This window comes from Cydia fagiglandana, chromosome Z, assembly GCF_963556715.1.
Source record: "Cydia fagiglandana chromosome Z, ilCydFagi1.1, whole genome shotgun sequence".
Lineage (NCBI taxonomy): Eukaryota > Metazoa > Arthropoda > Insecta > Lepidoptera > Tortricidae > Cydia > Cydia fagiglandana.
The window spans coordinates 13759339-13778295 of record NC_085959.1 but is presented as its reverse complement, the minus strand read 5'-3'; the positions used below and the strand labels follow the sequence as shown (position 1 = coordinate 13778295).

The following is an 18957-nucleotide window of genomic DNA, read 5'->3' as shown; positions in this document are numbered from 1 at the left end:
ACTCACTCATCATAATAAATAACGTGTTTTAGTAATTACACCATATGTTAAATTCAAGTAATGTTATATCACTAGAATATCTAATACCGATGTAAGGAGACTCTATTCTCAGGCAAAATCCTAGTGTCGCCCAGAATACTTTATCGACGAGAAGAATTTAAGACTATTCGTAGGTGCCTAATGCGTATAACCAGCAGCGTTGCACTATGTTATAGTTCGTAGTTTTGTAACTGAGCCCGAACTAATCCTATTGTCTATTGTTAAGTAAAACCGCTCGTGCCACGTGCCACAACGAACACTACAGAACCAATCTAAAATGTGTCATCGCGATGCGTAACAAAGGCGCGTTATCGGAGAGCGCACCTACACTGGTTTTTTGAGCGTTGGACTAGCCCGCGCTCAGGTGCCAAATAGAATGAGTATGACCCTTTTTTGCAGGTAAGTAGCACGTGCGGTTTTACTTATAGTTCGTTTTTTTAGCATTAGAAAGAACTTCGCAGAAGTAAGCTTGTGGTTCCAAATTCGGCACTTTTAGCGCTAATAATTTGAAGTAAATTATATGTATTTACCATGCTACATTAGATAATTCAATAATTATTAACAATTAAAGAGCCTGATAAAAACTGTACGCTTACTTCTGCGGAGTTCTTTCTAATGCTAAAAAAAACGAACTATAACAATAGACAATAGGATTAGCCGCCGGGCTCTGTTACAAAACTACGAACTATACAAGCAGTTTATTTTCAGGATATTTTCGCCGACATAATGGAGAGTATATTGGACAGATGCCTTACCGCCAAGACCTTCTGTTTCTGCTTGAGTCCTCGGATCGGCGCGTTCATAATTTCCATTTTGGGGGTTATACCCTGTGTATGCTATACACTATATTGCTCGGATGGATCAGACTACTTGGCAATGTACGGCGTGCCTGAGCTTACAGCTATGGTAATTGTTTATATTTTTAAAGCTCTAGGAATTGTATGTCTACTCATGCATGTATTGCTATTTGCTTCTTTTATCTTTCCTTTTGAAATACTCGTTTTGATGTATCAATGGTTTATAATAACATATTTATTTTTCGATGTTGTTCTCATATGTATAATAGGCCTGTTAGCTATGCAAAAAGGTTATCTTTTTTTCGCGTTGACGCTTGGTGTTTACGAAATTATTACTTGGGTCATTGTGGGTCTAATTGTTTTACCAGTTGTAAATGGTTACAGACGAAACTGTTTAAAAAATAAGTTTGTTGGTGACAAAGACGATAATTTAAATACACGTGAAAATGTTTAGTGCAATAAAAATGTTATGGTTTATTTTAGATTTTTATATTAAGTATTTATCGACCCGGTTTATCCATCTGCTCAGTCAACACGTTACGTGATCGATCGTAGCGAGTGGCCAGAGGGCCTACCGCGAACCACGTTCGACGTATTGTCTCTGTGTCGCACTTGTAAACTCGTACGCATGTGTGACAGGGAGGCAACACGTCGAACGTGGTTCGCGGTAGGCTCGCAGGGCCTGTACATATGTTTTTTTTACTAATCCGAAAAAGTTGTACTCAGTGTGTCTAGGCAGGCACTTAGACAGCGAGTACCTATGTGGATACTTAATACCGTAAATCCATTTGCAATTTCAGAGCTACAATACCAATCTTGTACTTACCTACTATTGTGATACTGATAATTAAAACTAGTTAGGTAGGTACTGTCAAAATATTTTTGATTCACTTTTCTTGCTGACTGTACCTACTTCTTCTCATTTGCATGTCTATCAAGTAGGAACTACATTCCGACTGCATCATCAGATCAACTCCATGGTAGCATATTATTGCATTGTCTTCAGAATTAAGATACCTACTTAGTACCTACACCAAATCTGATACCAGTGGCCTATTTTATAAAGCTACAAATTACAATTTACAAGCGGAAGTCTCGTTCTAACACATAGGGTTAGAAAGAGACTTCCGCTTGTAAATTGTAACTTGTAGCTTTATAAAATAAGCCACAGGAAGTGGTTCACGCTTAAGTCTCAAGATTTGAAGCACATATACTTATTTAGGTACAAACATACGCGGGGAAGCTAAAGTGACTGAAATAAGTAATAATAAAACCATAGGTAGGTACCGACTATAGATACAAGTACGGAAAAGAGGAAATTCGAAACGAGTGGCGATAAATTAAAACACGACCGAAGGGATTCGAGTGTTTTAAATCGATACGAGTTGCGAATTACCTATTCGCACGTGTATCGTACAACGTTTTACAAATTACGACCCTTTAATCTTTTGAGATACGCACAGAAAGTGCTGTTTCCCGCACTTGTGCGCTAAAGTAGGACCATATGTACTGTAAGTAAATTAATTTTATAGCATTTGAAGAAGAGTAGGTACTTCAGCTAGCAACTAGTAGATACTGAAGTACGTAGGTATTATTTTAATAATAAATATAATCACGATTTAATTTGACAGAGTATTATTATTGTAGGTTATTGATTGTAAAGGGGTGGGTAAAGTATGACTTAGCATAATGATTTAATAAATATATTGAAGTAATAGGTTGTCCTTATGTATTACATACTTAACTAGAACATGTTTTTTGAATATTGACTAGAAAAAAACAATCACGCATTTCGATTGAGCTTACTTACTGCAAAATTAATATAAAACTAAGTCCCTAATCCTCGTAACGTTTATCTAGAGCCCTTAGGGTGCGGCCACACTGGCGATTTGCGAGCGAGTAGAAAGCGAGGCGAGCGCGCAGCGATATCGCCGAGAGCGTGCTCGCAAACCGCCAATGTGGCCGCGCCCTTAGAGACCTTAACATATTTCACGTTTCTGGCTGTACAAAACTCCGGGAGTTTTTACTTAGTAAGAAGGTTTACTCGACCAGTAGACTTATTCGAAATCAGTTTAACAATCGAATCTCTGTCAACACTTTTAGGGCCTTTTCATACCTACTTCTTATATTTACAAAATTACCCTTTGATTGCGAAAATAAATCACAATAAACATAGATCCAATAGTTATTTACAGTAAACCAAAATGGTTGCATACCAAATAAGTAGCACTATTATATTGACGTGTACATTAGAATACGAGTAAGAGTAGAGTGAATAGCGTCAGTGGACGTGTCAGGGAAGAGTAGGTCTTCAAGGAAGCCGTGGTTGGACAGGCAGCATATGCTGGGCAGCAACAGCATCAGCCGGCCGAAGCGGGCGGAGTCCTTCCTGGCGCAGTGGCCCTGCAGTAGCAGCAACGTGTGGTCTTGCAGAAGCTCCAGCTGCGACGAGGTGGGGCCCTCGACGCAATCTGGAAACATTGCTGCATTCAATCCTTGCAACCCATAGCATCAGTTGTCAATTTTAATTGTAATTCTAGGCATCCTTCGATATCAAGTCATCGCTTACACTTTTTTATGTGAGCGTTAAGCTAAGAGATTGCCTAATAAAAATAGGTTATACCACGACTAGACTATTTATTAATCTGTGGTTATACTTACCTACTTATTTATTTATTTATTTTTTCCTAGCCTACTTTGGTGTCCCACTGCTGGGACTTACCTACTTATCCACTGTAAAAGCCTAATGGCTGGGAATTCCTCAAATTCCGTCTTCTTATTAAGTTACTTACCGTTTCTATATAGCAGCGCCGATTTTAACCAGTCGTATTCTGATTTATCTAATCTGCACTGGGCTATTCTTTTTATAAGGGCTGTTAGTTTTTTGAACTCCGCTTTTGGGTTGGCCGTTCTTGTAGCATGTGTTGGTAAATGCATATCTTCTGTAAAAAAGAGTGTAGGTAAGTAACAATATTCTTCTTTTTATCTTGTACTAGTAATGTGCAATCTCATACCCTCATCGAAGTAGTAGGAGTACTGTGCAGCTGCGATAAGAAAGAGTTCTCGCCAATTATGGTGTAACAGAGGAATTTGCTCCGAAGTCTTAAGTTGCGTAAACGATGGCACTCCATGGAGCCATTTGATTGAGGCTACAAGCAGCTTCGCTGCCGGATCGTGGATCTGTTCTCCTGACAAAGTTAGGCTACTATCGAGATGGATCCTCGACTTCTGAACTTTACTCTCTTGCCGTGCACACTTCTCTTGTTCTTTTATAATACGTTCCACTGAAATGTTCTCTGCTCTAGTGGAGTCTAGGTGCACGCGGGTTTCTCCTAGTTTTGATACGACATGGATCACCGGAGGCTCGCAGTTGTTCGGGGAACATGGGGCCGGGTTCCTGGTATCTAGGATAGATATTTATCTAGTTTAGACAAATAGTGGTTATCTAATATGATAATAGATATACAAAGACACGCACTTAACGCATAAGTTATAAATATGTATACCTACCTATTGGCTTTATTCATCATTTTTCTTAGGCTAGGGTTTTTATAATATGAATATAAAAGTAAAATATAAAAACACTTACAAAACAATTTACCTATTTATTATTAATAAATTGTTAAATGTTAACTCGCAGAGCGTATACTTATGGCATGGGATCCCATTCGCATTGCACTTATCAGTACAAAGTAAGAAATAAAAGTTGAAGAAACATCTCAAAGACTAGGCAATTCTGGTTATTTAATATAACAATAATCTGAATTACAAAAACATGTGTTACAAATATATACCTTCCTTGTCGACATTCGCCAAGAATCGATTTGATTTAAATGCTTCTTCCGAACTTGAGACTTCATCTTCCTTGATTTTGTCCGGTAGTTGTGAGTCCGGCTTTTCTGAGGTTGGATTCGGTAAGGATGTTTTAAATTTAGGAGAATTAATCTCATGGTCTGCAAAAAAACATAAAATACGAGGTTAAAAACTACCGAATCGTCCATATCCATTTCATTAAGGTCGTGAGACTTTAAATTTATTTGGATAGATATTATAAATTATGATTTATGTAACGTTCGGTACACTTACTATTGGTAGATCCCGGAGGCGTCATCGATCTTTCGGTTGAGATTACCGGAGGATAGAATATGTTTGCAGGGAAATAACCACTATGCGGGATAGGGTAATGCAACTGACTCGGGAAAAGCGGAATTTTGAACGGATTTAAAGAGCTCAGTGAGCTGGGTTGAGTGCTAAAGAACGGACTTAACTGCGGAAGTTCGGACGGTATCGCTTCAGGAAGTCTCGAGAAATCTTGAAAGGATGCGTCTAAAAACGAAGTGGGCATGGCAAGGTCGGGCGGCGCAGGGGTAACGCTGCTATAAGTGTTCAGTTGCGGTAAGGAAGCGAGAGTTAGGGGGGTGGAAGGGGGAAAGAAGTTCGTCTGGCGACCGAAGTTGTATCCTAGCTTATGTAGGGTCAGCTGGTGTTGGGTGGCGACCGGCCGGGGCGCGCGCTCGTGCTGCACAGCTGTTACATTAAAAAAAATTGTGTCTAGTAGGTACCTCCTGAGTGCATCTGCATGTTACGAGTACAGCTAGGTTTTGTTGTTCAGCTAGCATACATTTGTTCTCATTTTCTCTCCTACTAAAAATAACACAAAACGGTTTGTGTTAAATAACGGCAGGCTTATACGAATCAATTAAAAGGGATAATTGCTTGTCGCCACTAACAGCCCTCGGAAGTGACGAAAGCAATCTTATTAACGTTTGAATAAACGTATAACGTTGCAAGTGGTTGGCAAACAACAGCACATTAGGGAAGAAAAGTTAAAATGGCGGGCTAGGAAGCGACAGCGAGGGGTTCGATTTGATATGTAAATAAATATGGGTGCGAATGGCGGCTGCGGGCGACGGCTAAGTAAATATTTATGAACCCTCATAACAGGTCAAGATTTGCGCTATTTGTTGTTTTGGCACATCATCCGTACTTTAAGGTCATGTTAAGGTTTCGTAGGCGCGACTAAAATTGTCTAAATCCTTATGCGCACAGAGATGTTAGGATGGTTTAAGTATAGTTCTGTTATTCCTTTCAAAAACGGATAGGTACGTATTTAAGTACATATATATAATTGCTTGTAATAACTTACAATTGAACATTTTTATAGAATTACAAAACCGTCACTCACAAGACCCCTTTTTCCTTAACACTAAGTCGGAATTAAGTACATACCTACATGACCAACACTTCATCAACATATATTCTCATAGTTAATGGCATCTGTTATGGAATTGATTGAGCGTTTTAAAAGGGAACGGGGACGGCGAAATGCCCTCGCGATTTTTCCTCGCCACTTATCGCCTCTCGTGTACCGCAAATACTCGAATGTTTCCTAATGGAAAAGACATGCTCGGAGGAGGCGCTGGATAAATACTTTATTGAGACAAGGGCTCGGCCATGTTCACTATTGATTGCTGTCATGCGCGATCGAATATACATCGGGAACAAGCATTCGTCAACTAAGAAACAGGGAAATCTGGCACTAATAGTTTAATATCGTTTTCATCACACTTGCTCGATAAAGATCTTATTTCATGCAGGTATACTGTAGGACAAAGGCCTATATTGTTCCCGCGGGAGTTATGGGTCGTGAAATGAAAAGCTATAACTCCCTAGGGAGTTATACTTGGTAGAACTAGTTGGTCGGTGTACAGGTAAAGTTTTTTGTTTGATATCTTATACCCTCGAGCAACACCGGCTTCCTTTACTTGAAGTCTTATAGCAAATAAGTATCTTTTATAATTCGCCTACAAGAAATGAAGCAAAAAATGCACTTGTATCTATTATAGTACCCCCCCCCCCCCCCGTGTAGTCTCTACCTTTACCCCTTTTACCCGCCTATGTAGAGCTATTGCTTGGTGGGAGGTTCAACAAATTGTTAAGCAGATTGTGGATTTGGTCATACTAGTCCAAATTAACGCTATAATTGTGCTATTACTCGTACTAAATCTGATAATTATTTGTACGCGTTTAATCTGACGGTTACAATGTAAAAAAATTAGGCGTCAATCTTGTGTTCGTCAGATTAAGAAAATGCCTACAAATAAGTGTTACATTAAGTTATAGAAAAAATATAGCATTACTTGGACAAAAACGACAAAATCCACAAACTGCTTCACGATTTTTTAACCCTCCACCAACCACCCGAAAATTAATAAAAAAAATGTAGACGCTTTCCTGTTCCCTGAAAAAAAAAACTATATATATATTTTTTCTTATTATCTAATATAATATTTCGATTCTTACGACGCTCGAGTAACTACACATTTAGCATCGTCGGCTCCCCTACTATCTGTTATCAAAAACTCTAGAGTTATGTAGTTTCGGGGTTCGGTTCGGGAGCAAACCAGAGCAAACAGAGAATGGTGTTTTCAAAATAGGCTCTCTATACCCAAACATACTTTTTGGTACCTATACGTCGCCTTAAAATAAAAACAGAATGTCAAAACTGTAATTTGGCATGAGAGCATATTCTTTAAATTAAATTTATTGTGTTTATCAATGTTTTTATAAAAGTGTAATATTATATACTTACCTACCCATTGATGATGAATGAGGAGTTAATAAAACCTTAAACTGCTTCCGAGTTACTTGCAAAGTTTATATTCAGCAACTTATACTTTGAGAAAATAGGCAATACTCAGAAGTTGTCGATTTGGAATTCGAAGATGGTTTGTGTCTCCGAGACAATGGCAATATTGGCTGTTGCATCGTTTTTTGCTTGCCTACCCTCTTTGCGTCAAGTGGTCAGCAATGGAATCAAGAAGTGTTTTAAGAAATAATATAAGGAAATAGGTAATGACCTGCTAAAAATACTAAATTCTACTAATGGAATTGAAATCGAGTGGTCAATACTACTACATTCCAAATTTCAATCGCTCGAATTTTTTAAAATTAGCATTTCTCCGTTTTCCACCGATTGTCGAGTGATCGAAATTCAAAAATCGGCCCCCTGCCCCCATAGTTACCCGCGAATGTTTTACGAAGCTAGATAAATGTCCTTCAACCTTCGACATTAGAGAATACAGACAGAGACCACTTATTAATATAATTTAAGGCCAGTCAGCCACTTGATGGCCTCGTCGCTAAGGGTGATCAGGTCTTCAGGAGCGCCAGTGGCATAGCACTGTTTTCTAATAGGATAGCTATGTATTCAGAAACCATTAAAAGCAGGAGACCGACCTACCGTCTTTTTTCATGTTAACCCGCAGGCACTTGGAGAAGCGGCAAGCCTGGCACTGGTTCCGACGGGTGACGTCCACAATACAGCGCCCACTCTCTTTACACACGTAGTCTAAGTTTCTGCAGGCGACAAAATTTAAATATACACAGGTGACACTGAAAATTCTTACAATGAGCCACTTAGAGATCATGTATGTGTGGCAAACTTTTAATTATTTAATGTAATTAATTTAACCGGTTGTCATTTTGTTTCGGGATTGCAGGAAATTTATAATTTGTTGTCGGGCGTTGTTATCATAATTATAGAAATATGATCATAGATAAGTCTTACATATGGCACGTCATGTACAGTTAAATAAATAGTCAGTCAACACGATGGTCATGGTCTTCGTCCTTTTATTGATGTTAATATTTGATTGCACAGCGTCAATCGGAGATATAAGGCAAATGGTTGTATACCGTCGTATGCTTCGTTTGAAGAAGCCCCTGCACCCGTCGCAGGACGGTACTCCGTAGTGCTTTCCTGAAGCCTTATCGCCACACACGCGGCACATCGCCTCTGGCTTACTGCTCCCGTCCATCATCACCTGTCTATATTGTTAAATGTTAATCTCAATTCAATACAAGCATAGCGTATGAACATGACTGTCATTTGCTATAATACTAAAGCCGACTACAAAAAGGATGAAATAAAATATTACCCCCGCTCCGTAAAATGTGCCTAATTCGCTCCGAAATTCAATAACCCGCTCCGTAAAATGTGCCTAATTCGCTCCGAAATTCGAATAACGTTGATATCATGTTGTAACACTTGAACAAGATTGTGATAGTTAGAGCACAAAAGCAGCCATTGGGGAGCGAATAGGCACATTTTAAGTACTGTACCTTGTCCTTCCGTCGGAACTTTTACTTGTCTCTTGATATATAGAATAAAAAAGCCAAAAAAATTACCATTCCCCCCTTTATCTCCGAAAATACTGGCTCAAAAATTTGGAATAAACTACTTACACAAAAAAGTTCTTTACCTATAGATGGCAGGAAAACCTATTAGAAATGTGCAGTCAAGCGTGAGTCGGACTTAATGTGCGGAACCCTTGGAACGCGAGTCTGACTCGCACTTCGCCTGTTAATTTTTAACGAACGATAAACACGGAACATTAAAGTAATATGCATAAAAATATTTTTTATAAAATGTTTCCCTATTTACATGTAATGATAGTAGGTAATCACCCAAAATTAAAAACCCCAGTATTATGCGCATACCTAACACCACATTTTCACCACAATAGCTCAATCAAATTATCCGCAAACGTGATGACGGCAAGGAAAGGATAATTTTGAAAAGATATTGCCTCGTCACACGGGGTATTGATAGTCGATTGATTATTCAAATATGCCGTCAGATGCGACATTAGGAGCTGAAATATTAAAAAGTGCTTACGTGTGTTCGTTGTTTAATACGGTGAACGAGAATTTGATAGTTCAACATGCACTTTATACCTACTCAAAGTTGAAAGCTATTTAAATAAGTAAGTAGTTAGGTATAAATGAAGATTTTGACAGATGACACGAACAGAGTCAGACCAAGTTCACTCTGTATGCATAGTGAAAGGCAATTGCAAGGACAAAGTGTAGCCATGACTGTCAGCCATCAATGTCAAATTTCTATGAAATAAGTATTTGGCAAAAATTTAATTTTTGGTACAAGCTTTTATCGCTGACTGTACTTTTCTTACGACAGACAACTAATACTTATCGAGGCAATTCTAAAAACCTCTAACACAATTAGGTTGCGTTGTTTCATCACAGAGTTCCTATGGCCACATCCTGTCTCCATCATCAGATCAGTTCGACAGTACCATATTATTGTATTGACATCAGAACTACATACAGCTGCCAATTTTCACGACGCTACGATCATTGGAAGATGGTTAAATTAGTTACCTTAGATTCCATTACATAGTTACATACAGATCGAGAGTTCCTATAGCCACCTCCTGTCTCCATCATCAGATCAGTTCGACAGTACCATATTATTGTATTGTCATCAGAACTACATACAGCTGCCAATTTTCACGACGCTACGATCATTGGAAGATGGTTAAATTAGTTACCTTAGATTCCATTACATAGTTAGTTACATACAGATCGAGAGCTCCTATAGCCACCTCCTGTCTCCATCATCAGATCAGTTCGACAGTACCACATTATTGTATTTTCATCAGAACTACATACAGCTGCCAATTTTCATGACGCTACGATCCTTGGAAGATAGTTAAATTAGTTACCTTAGATTCCATTACATAGTTAGTTACATACAGGTCGACCTAATAAAAGCTTGTTAATAAAATATGCCGTTTCTAATGACACTCAATCACATTGTTCATGTCGGTATAAAGTTGACATAGACGGACTCTAATCACACTTTACCTACCTACCCTTCAACGTACTTTTACTTATAGACAAACCTACGAACATGACGATTTTTACCACATTTAATAAAATGTTATCAATTTTCGATCAAGAAATTGATTATTGTTTCAGTATATTCCCGTATTCTCCCTGAAGTGGTTTCCGTGTTCAAGTTCCGGTGCCTTATGACGAATTTCCCACGGAGTTCCTGAGGGAAGTGAGGGAACGTGCCTAAGCCATTATTTACCAATTACGCTTTCGAGCCAAGTGTGCGTACATACATTTTCATTCTTTTGCAAGATGTGTTGCAGGGAAACTCAGACTTAAAAAAGTTATGTCGATGTCCTTAAAACATCAAAAATGGTAGTCAAATAACTCATTAAGATATTTTCAAGTTTTTAAAGTCCTATCCAATGATGTGCTTGTAGATAATTTGGATAATAAATTTTTTACCTTTGCTTTTATTGTATACCTACCTACCGTTACTAACATAATGAAATACCCACTTCTTTTTTTATATTTATGAAAAAATGTGCTTTAATTTTTATGGGTCCTATAGACCCTATAGTTCGCTTTTTTAGCTTTAGAAATAAGGTAAACAATTTTGATGTGTCTTTTAATTGAAAAACAATTATGAATCTAATACGATAATTTATATTCTTCTGCTTTCATAAGTAATAGTTTCTGATTTTTAAAAAGCGTTTTTCAATTAAATGATATGTCAAGATTGCTTACCTTTTTGCAAGTTCTTTCTAATGCTAAAAAAACGAACTATATATATTTATTTATACACATTAGATAGGTAATTAGGTACCGTTTCTGTGTCATGGCATTTTAATAATAACAATGGTTTCGGGAATATCATATGGCGTGCGCCAGTCACGCGTTAGTATTTAGTGTCATAATCGCATCGATATCGGAATATCGTTCGTAACTAATTGTCAGCAAAATGTTAACATGTTTTCGTAAGCGTAGCGTGACTTTGGCCCACAATTACGCCGTATGTGATGAATTGCGGTAAAATACAACCCTACTATCTTATCAAAGCCGTGTCAAAGTTCTAACCCCATTGACATAAAGTCGATTACCGCTTGATCTGGGACAGAGATAGGTGGTTCAGTATAGGTTCGAGATAATTATCTATTCATATGACGCGTGGCGGACCGAAAATCAGGTGAATAACGGAAAATAAAGGAAATGATAGATTGTTGGATTTCCGTATGGTCTAATATCTGTACAGTTCAACTAATAGGTATAGGTACCTATTCCTTACGTTTATGACTAGTTATGATCTAATTTTTTGAGTCGAAAATAAGTTGTAGGTACCTACTTACTCGAAACTAGAAATAATACAGTCTCCTCCAATCAGTCAATTCGAGACCGAATTTTTGTACCTACCGCAAACAAAATGGTATGTACTACATTTAAGAGCAATGATAACAGGGGCCCGTTTCTCAAAAGCTTGTAACTTGTAATACAATCAGTGTACCCTGTTTATCAAACGCTTGTAACTTGTAATACAAGTGGAAGTCCCTTTTTGACAGCTTTTGTTAGAAAGGGACTTCCATTTGTTTTACAAGTTACAAGCTTTTGATAAACAGGGCACTGGATGTCACTTTTTGACAGCATTTGTTAGAAAGGCACTTCCACTTGTACATACTACAAGTTATAAGCTTTTGAGAAACGGGCCCAGGTCACTTTCTTTTGAGCTCTTGTGGAAAAAAATATTCCAAATTGAAACTGAAAAAATGGCACTGGGACTTGGGAAGCAAGCAAATTAATATGTGTAGTATTTAATATAATTATCAATACGCGTAAATTAAAACTGCGAACACTGTCAACAATTAGTAACGTAACAACCACAATTAGGGCTCCTCTAGCAAACATATTGTAGGAGTTATTAAATCGGTGCACCTATTATTATAGGAAGGGTCTCGGTTGCGTGCGGGGCGAAGTCAAAGGGCGACTGTGCGGCTGTGACATTAGTTGAACCCCGACCCTAACGCCGCAAGTCTATGGAGAGGTCAAATACACACATGGCTTTCTTGGATGACTTTTTACCGACTTACAGCAAAAGAGATTCTGTGTAATTTTTGCAGGTACTATAATAACATTTTATGAGATTGATTTGAACGTTTTTTTAGGCCAAAAGTGCCTGAAAGTATAAAATAAAGGCAGGTAGGTTATAGTCGTAACTAACAAAAACTAAGATTGTTGTAGGTAGTTACAGTTGCCGATTTGCGCACCAATTTACTGGCTCACATTGTATCGTCCGTGAGGCTCGTCTTTACGAAGCAATATAGAAGTCAATGTATATCAAAGTAAATTTAAGTATGTACTTAAGTTAGACTAACATAACTCCACGGCCGATTCGAGTCCGTTGCTGTACCTTTGGAACATACTTAGATGAGTGAATCGAAAAAAAATTTACATAGTTAAAAGCACCTGTAATTAATTATTTTATTTTAATTTTTTACATGAAAGCGTGTTAGCTTATGCTATAGATTTATATGTGTACAAATTAAGTACAATTAATACAATACAATTTACATAGGTAGTTAATTTTCGTAACATAAATTGTCACGAATGAACTCTCCAGTGAATCCTAGTGTAGACAGGTGGGTATGTATGAAGATGCTGAGTGTACACTGATGTTAGGAATTTTGAAGTCATAATAGTACCTACTTTAATGTATTAAATTCCCTCAAAATTATCTGTTATATCTACTTATATACTGACTAAACTACTTATACGGATAAATTTATCAATTTCATCGCGTTCTAGATTATAAGATTCTTGACTAATATCTGCAGCTATCAATTTGATCTTGTCATATTGGGAATTACAAGGATAAGGAAATATAGAAGACTGATAATATACATACGACGCCGACGTCCGACTCAAATATGTCACATATCTCATAATTCTTAGGGTCCCGTAGTTAGCTAGAAACCCTTACAGGGGCTGGATTTATGAATTTTGATCGCTCGATTTCGTCATTCGAAAATCTGTGGTGAAAATGGGTAAACTAGTCTGTTTGAGATCCTGAAAACGGTAACAATAAAGATACTACTCCTAAAAATACGTGTGATACCTCATTAGATTCGTCATGATGTCCAGAAAAATGTATTTGAAGACTTTTGATATTTTTTGTGTGTATTACCCCCAAAAAATATCAAAAGTTATAAACAAAAAAAAGGGAGGAAAAAGTAGTTATTTTTTATTTCCTCAATATCTCAGAAAGTATTACTATTTAAGAAACCAAAATTAATATTATAAAAGGGAAGGATATTTCCAATCAAACAGTCCATACTTGCAGAACTGTATCTCCATTATTTATACTTTTTATTCAATGCTGAACACAGCCCTCCGCGCCTCATTTTCGAGAAACGCGCGCGGCGTGAAAAAACGATTACGTAACATTAAATATAATTTTAAAGGTATTAAATATTCATTGAAAAACTTAAAAAAAATATGGTTTATTTAAAACATGTCAACACATGTAATACTTGTAGAAATTTATCTTAAAGTTATGTTTTCAACAAGTTAGGCAATTGTTAATTAGCAATCATGAACATTTTGTTCATTAACAATTGCCTAACTTGTTGAAATAATAACTTTAAGATAAATTTCTACAAGTATAACATGTTTTAAATGCACCATATTTTTTTTGAATTTTTCAATTAATATATATATTTAATGTTACGTAATCTTTTTTCAACCCGCGCGCGTTTCTCGAAAATTAGGCGCGAAGGGCTGTGTTCAGCGTTGGATAAAAAGTATAAATAATGGAGATACAGTTCTGCAAGTATGGAATGTTTGATTGGAAATATCCTCCTCTTTTATAATATTAATTTTGGTTTCTTAAATATTATTATTTTTTGAGATATGGGGGAAATAAAAAATAACTACTTTTTCCTCCCTTTTTTTGTTTATAACTTTTGATATTTTTTGTGTGCTAATACACGCTTCGAATACATTTTTCTAGACATCATGACGAATCTAATGAGGTATAACACGTATTTTTAGGAGTAGTATCTTTATTATTCACCGCTTTCAGGATCTCGAACAGACTAAAGGGAGAAATTCTATTTTTAGAAGTACAAGCGGTAGAAATTGAGAATCGAGTGGTATTGACAACTCGTTTTCAATTCTATTAGTAGAATTTAAATGCCTAGTAGTGGAGATATTATTGAACGAAATACACGAAATCGAAAATCGAAATCGGCCCCCAGATATAAGTAGTGTATAATTGTTATCCGTCGTATTTTCTCTGAAATAGCGGAGGCAGTTATAAAGATGACCCAAAAATTTTTTATTAAGCTATGAGCTTCATCACATATGTTCCTTGAGTAATTCTAACGCTACGTCTTACGTAGGCGAACAACGCGCGAACGCGGCGCGGCGCGGCGCGGCGAAATCAATCCTTTGATGCCCATAGAAGTGTCCTACGTAAGCGATCTCGTTGCGAACGCGGTGCGGCGCGATTTGCACGCGAATGTCAGGCGGCGCGGCGCGGCGCGGCGCGGCGGCGGCCGCTTTCGCCGCGCCGCGCCGCGCCGCGTTCGCGCGTTGTTCGCCTACGTAAGACGTAGCGTAAGCGTTTCAAGCCTGGGAGGCAATAAGAAATGTGCGTCTACTCGGATTTGTAATGGATTCAAACTTTCAACCCCTTTTTAACCCTGTTAGGGGATGAATTTTACAAAACGCTGAAACTACTTTTCCTGTCTTTTAATAATATCCCCAAATAAAAAAGATTCAAGTCCCGCGTTCGAAATTTTTTTTGATATCCATACATACTTTCAACCCCTTTTTCACCACCTTAGGGGATGAATTTTCAAAAACGCTGAAATTAGTTTACTTGTATTTTAATAATATATCGTTTTACGAAGTTTCAAATTCCTAGCTTAAAATAAAACTTGAACCCCATACAAACTTTCATCCCCTTTTTAACCCCCTTAGGGGTTGAATTTCTCAAAATCGCTTCTTATTTCTTGTACACTTTATAAATGTAATCTAGCGTGCAAATTTAAACTTTCTATCTTTTGTAGTTTCGGCTCCGCGTAGCAAAAATCTCCAACCAAATTTTTCACCTTTTTACGTTTTTCTTGTAAAATTACTATGAAACTGAAAAAAACAAATATCAGCAATGAATTATACGTCTTTGGTTTATACGAAAATGATACCAAACTTGCCCTTGTAGCCACCAGGATCAGAATAGATTTTTTTTAAAGATCCCCACCCTCCCCGACTAGACGCACGCTTCTTTTTGCCTCCCAGGCTAGAAATGCTTAGAATTACTCAAATATCAGATGTGATGAAGCTCTTAGATTAATAAAAAATTTTTGGGTCATGTATGGCAGCGTTACATAACTGACTCCAGTAAAATGTTCGTATAATTTGTCATGCTACTTTAGTCAACCTCAGTACTTTTTGTAGGTTACCGAGCGAGACTGACTGAAATAGCAAGACACGTTCGTACGTTTCCGTGAAAATACGATGGAAAATAATATTTCATTACTCATGCTCTGAAAAATGGTCATTGATGTTCTTGAGATGTGCAGAAAATGATACGTCTCTGCAATAGAGCATTTTAAGTACAATTTTTTTTACGATAAGCAATTAAAATTTCGGGATAAATGGATTTATTAAACAATTTCCATTCTGATATTTGCCTCCCCATTCCATAAATAACTTTTGCCTAATTTTTTAATTGAAAGTACCACCAAAAATACTATAAAAATGTATACTTAGTAATGTTTAAAAAAAACACATGCATATTAATTGAAAAGTAGAGTGTTTAACTCGGGTGAAAGGCACTACATCTGTACATATATTATTTACTATTATATCCGTTTCTAAGTCCGCAACAAAAAAGATAATACCAAATCTTTGGAAATTATCGCTCAGAAAGGTTAGAAAAAAAATTGTCTCCCCCATCAAACTTTTGAACCACGGTACCTATTTATATAAAATATGTTCTGTGTTTTGAACCATGGATCAAAAAAATATTAAAATATGACAATAATATAGGTAGAACGTGAAAGTAAAGCTACTAAGCTTTACTTTCACTGAACTGTGGCGAACATGATCGATTAATCTATTTTCAAGTCTTCACAAAAAGTCTTCCGTTTTAAATTATTTATTTATTTAGTTATTTATTATACAAAAAGTTACAAATTATTGTTAAGGACAATGCTCCACAAAACTACATTTTGTCTGACTGTGGAGTCTCACTATTAATAATATACTTTTAAATATTATAATAGGTTTTAATTGGGAGTTAAAATTCTTAGGTAAGTATGTCATAAATACTCTGTAGGGTAACACATCCCCTATAGAGTATTCAGGAGATACCTTTTTAGACTGTTTTTAAATCTACATTTTTGGGATCTAAAATTAATAAAATATTTTTAGGAAAAATTTCATTTTCAACACAAGCTACTAATAGTACTATTACACATCGAGACGATTCTAATAGGCAGGCCGAATACTGAATAGTTGCCGAATATTCGTGGCATCTCGACTTTTGATTATTAAGTATAACAATTATTTGGAGTGAAAAACTATGGAGCATTAGAAATCAGCATTAGAAAAATGGTAAACAATGTTGACGTCTTTTTATTGATAATCGCTTTAAAAAAAATAGTGACTATACTCGTACTGAAAGTAAATACACACCGTGTTTTGTATTGGTAGTTAACCCATGTGTACAATTAAACACGGCTGTAACACGGGCATTCCCCATATTCTCAACCATAAAATTTAAAACTGTGACATATCAATGTCACTTCGAACATCGATCGTCCGAGATAGTACTTAAGTTTAGTAGCAAATGTATTTGAATTTGAACTCGTATTACTAAACCACGGAAGAAAGAATGAGCGCGCCGCGCTCTTACTAAACACTAATATTAAGTATGTGTAAACAGGCCCTAAAGCAAGTGTAGGTATAGGTACGGTCGTAGGGGTCTGTTAAGAAAAACAGTTATTTGTTTTACAAGGGGGCAAAGTTGTTGTTTAACCGCTCGTGCTAATATTGATACCCGAGCAAGCGAAAGATTCCAGAATTGAATCGAAGCGAGTGGTTCGAAAAATTGAATCTTGAGCGTTGCGAGGGTTTCAAAGCACGAGGGTTAAACAAAATTTGCCCCCGAGTGAAACACAACATTTTTCACCACACCAACCCGAAGCAAATATTAAATGTAAAATGTCGAACAAAATCAAACCAAATCAAATCCAAATGAATGTTATTAAATATTTATCATCCAAAATCATCATTTAAAAGTCAATCCTACCAGCAAACATAAGAAAACAACTCAAAATTAGCATTTGATTACTTTGCCTCACATGTGAATAAAATACAACTTTGCTATCAGTTATTGAAGTGCAAAGTAAGCCTTTCCAAGCTGGTGTGGTGAAAATAATATCTCTGAAATGGAGTCAATTATAATAAGTCGTGTCTTTGAGAAAGTTATTACCACCCTTAAAATTAACGAAAAAAAACATAGTGTATAAGTTTGCTATACCATATATACCTACATATGTAGTTCCGCCGGCTGAACTTCGACAACCGGACACCGAATATTCGGCTGATGGTCAGGCCGAACATCCGGTATCCGGTATCCGATCAAACAAATATTCGTTGCATCTCTAGATTTTATGGAGGACGTCGACAACGAAGTAAGCAGAGAAAAAATGTATAAAATAATTAAAATACATACATAATTCAAATATAGTAGGTATGTAAAACGACACATTGGTGTAAAATATAGGTATAGAGTCAGACCAAGAAAAGTCTGCAGCGGATTAGATAGCCCACGCAGTGCAAGTGTTATTTTAAACGTCAAACGTGCATGAAATTGTGACGTATAAATAACACTTGCACTGCACGCAGCCCACGGGCTATGAAATCCGCTGCAGATACTTCTTGGTCCGATTTTAATTAATTTAAAATACATTGCCTTATTCCAGAAATCGTGGTCTACCCTGTGTTTTAAATTTAGGTATTATACGTAAAATAATCAAATAATATTTAAGTTTTATTTGATGAATAAAGTACTTACCAAAGATAAGTAGTTGAAATACACGAAATTACATAAAATAAAACTCGCATTTTGCTCTTAATTAATTAATACAATTAACGAAATATAGGTAGTTATAATATTAATCATTTATAAAAAAAAACTTACCAATTAGGTGTCTTCTATGAAGGTGGAATTCCACACGAATGTACCGTGAGCCGACTAGGGACTCAAAGTGGGTGGCCGGGGTAGTGGGCGGGGCATCCACTTACCCCATTGCGACTATTGTCATTGGCTTCCCTTTGCTGGTAGGCGTGGTCCACCTTTTACCATTCAGTTATACTCAGGTCCTCATCGATTAGTCTTTCATATTCTGTAGGACTATAATAACTCTGTTATCTAGTCTGCTTTGAAAATACTGGTTATACCTAGGGCACAGTGATGTGA

General features: G+C 36.8%; 1 protein-coding gene and 1 long non-coding RNA gene across 2 annotated transcripts; one reads left to right on the top strand and one right to left on the bottom strand.

Annotated features, from left to right (window-relative positions):
* Window positions 1–2525: 2525 nt before the first annotated feature.
* LOC134679473 (nuclear receptor subfamily 2 group E member 1-like) lies at window positions 2526–18740 on the bottom strand. Its single transcript, XM_063538399.1, has 8 exons — window positions 18679–18740; window positions 8535–8662; window positions 8080–8195; window positions 4923–5363; window positions 4631–4789; window positions 3851–4240; window positions 3629–3778; window positions 2526–3307 (listed from the first exon to the last, which is right to left on the bottom strand). The coding sequence occupies exons 2-8, from the start codon at window positions 8657–8659 to the stop codon at window positions 3069–3071; spliced, it is 1620 nt and encodes a 539-aa protein (XP_063394469.1). The 5' UTR covers window positions 8660–8662; window positions 18679–18740; the 3' UTR covers window positions 2526–3068.
* LOC134679474 (uncharacterized) lies at window positions 6711–13662 on the top strand. Its single transcript, XR_010100332.1, has 3 exons — window positions 6711–7688; window positions 8105–8225; window positions 10620–13662. It is a non-coding gene; the product is annotated as an uncharacterized LOC134679474 (long non-coding RNA).
* Window positions 18741–18957: the final 217 nt, after the last annotated feature.